This window comes from Panicum virgatum, chromosome 6N, assembly GCF_016808335.1.
Source record: "Panicum virgatum strain AP13 chromosome 6N, P.virgatum_v5, whole genome shotgun sequence".
NCBI classification, from domain to species: domain Eukaryota; kingdom Viridiplantae; phylum Streptophyta; class Magnoliopsida; order Poales; family Poaceae; genus Panicum; species Panicum virgatum.
In genome coordinates, this window is record NC_053150.1 from 18,038,846 (window position 1) to 18,040,652 (window position 1,807).

The 1,807-nt window shown below is 51.9% G+C and overlaps 1 protein-coding gene across 1 annotated transcript; it reads left to right on the top strand.

Annotated features, from left to right (window-relative positions):
* The first annotated feature begins 319 nt into the window (after nt 1-319).
* On the top strand, nt 320-1,601 carry LOC120680292 (WUSCHEL-related homeobox 10-like). Its single transcript, XM_039961904.1, has 3 exons — nt 320-1,047; nt 1,161-1,348; nt 1,505-1,601. Exons 1-3 carry the CDS (start codon nt 444-446, stop codon nt 1,520-1,522), a joined length of 810 nt encoding a protein of 269 aa, XP_039817838.1. The 5' UTR covers nt 320-443; the 3' UTR covers nt 1,523-1,601.
* The last annotated feature ends 206 nt before the right edge of the window (nt 1,602-1,807 follow it).

Genomic DNA, 1,807 nt, shown 5'->3' on the forward strand with positions numbered 1-1,807 from the left:
AAGGTAAGGTGCCATATATCAACTGAATTGGTTGGTGAAGATGAGCCCTAAATATACAACCCAAGTTCAAACAAACAAGAGGCACCCAAATTATAGATTATGTACTAACCACCCTTCCCACAACATGACAATCTAAAGCTTAATCACCACCTGTGTGTTGTTTGCTTCCTTAATGACCTTATTATCATATTAGCCAATAAAAGACAAGAACTCTCTCTACTCTACACTCTTACAGAGAGAGAGAGAGAGCCCTATATATAAGTAGGGAGAGACCCCTCTCAATTATGCCACCACACCATTAGGTTCGCCTGGCCTGTGTCGTCGGTCTTCCCGTTGGCTTCTTTTCTGTTCCTTTGTCCCTTTCCACAACACTGTCTCATTCCTAGCTCGCTAGCTAGCTTTGACCATTCCTAGCTCCTCTCTCTTCCTCTCCCCAAACCTCCATGGACTCCCACCACAGCCAAGCTCATCACCGCAGCGGGGAGGGCGGCGAGCCGACGACGGCGAGGTCGCGTTGGGCGCCGAAGCCGGAGCAGATCCTGATCCTCGAGTCCATCTTCAACAGCGGCATGGTGAACCCGGCCAAGGACGAGACGGCGCGCATCCGCCGCCTCCTCGAGCGCTTCGGCGCCGTCCGCGACGCCAACGTGTTCTACTGGTTCCAGAACCGCCGCTCCCGCTCGCGCCGCCGCGCTCGCCAGCTCCAGCAGGCCTGCAGCGCCGCTGCCCAGCAGCACCCGAGCGCCGCCATCGTCGGCGCCGGCCACTACCACGGCGCCAGCGACAACGCTTCTCCCTTCTCCATGAACGGGCACAACCAGGTGCGCGCTGGCATGATGATGCCCACGGCCGCGCCCCTGCCATCGTCCGTGGCCGCCGCGGCGCCGCACTTCTTCGCCGATGAGGTGGACAGCGGTGACGACCTCTTCGCCATCTCGCGGCAAATGGGGCTCATGTCTCGTGGCGGCGACCACCGCTGCGGCTACACGGCGAGCGACGACTCCTCCCAGCTGAGCTACCAACCAACTGGTCAGATAACAGTATTGTGCATTATTGCATATGTGCTATCTCTAAGCATTACTGTAAACATACTCATAATTACGAGAGTTGAATATGCGTTCTTGCTTATTATGGTTTGATCAATGGATGAAAATCTGCAGGGGCGTCGTCTATCCAGGTGTTCATCAACGGCGCGGTGTACGAGGTGCCCAGCGCCGGCGCACCGCTAGACTTGGCCGGCACGTTTGGGCGTGACGTGATGCTGGTTCACTCCTCCGGCGAGATCCTGCCGGTGAACGAACACGGAGTCCTCATGAAGAGCTTGCAGATGGGGGAATGCTACTACCTGGTAGGTGATTGTATTATTTGGTTTTTTATATCTTTTCGCCTGTTAAATTTGTATAAGACATTTTAGTGAAGGTTATTGCTCAACGTTCAGATGAGAATTCTGCTTAAAATTTGTAACACGTACTATCTGATTAAAATTTGTTTTCCTTTTTTGCAGGTTTCGAGATCAACTTAATCAGCCGGCCTACTGTATGATGATTCAAGTAATTGTGTGCTACTAGGAAGCACAAACACTTGATGAGCAGATTTGTCCAAGTCCGGAGCGTATGTCAGCGTGTGTACTAATGGACTCTCTCTCTCTCTCTCTCTCTCTCTCTCTCTCTCTCTCTCTCTCTCTCTCTCTCCATATCGATGTATATTATTATCTGAATGCATCGCCCCTTGAGAGGTCCCTTCTTTCAGTGTGCTGAGATGTAGCTGAATCTATAATCTAATGACAAAATTTCTCATTATTCACATC

Bases quoted from the DNA above. Each gene is read 5' to 3' on its own strand.
- LOC120680292 (XM_039961904.1), top strand. From the start codon at position 444: ATGGACTCCCACCACAGCCAAGCTCATCACCGCAGCGGGGAGGGCGGC. The intron at 1,048-1,160 runs GCATTATTGCAT...GAAAATCTGCAG, and splicing joins TGGTCAGATAACAGTATTGT to GGGCGTCGTCTATCCAGGTG.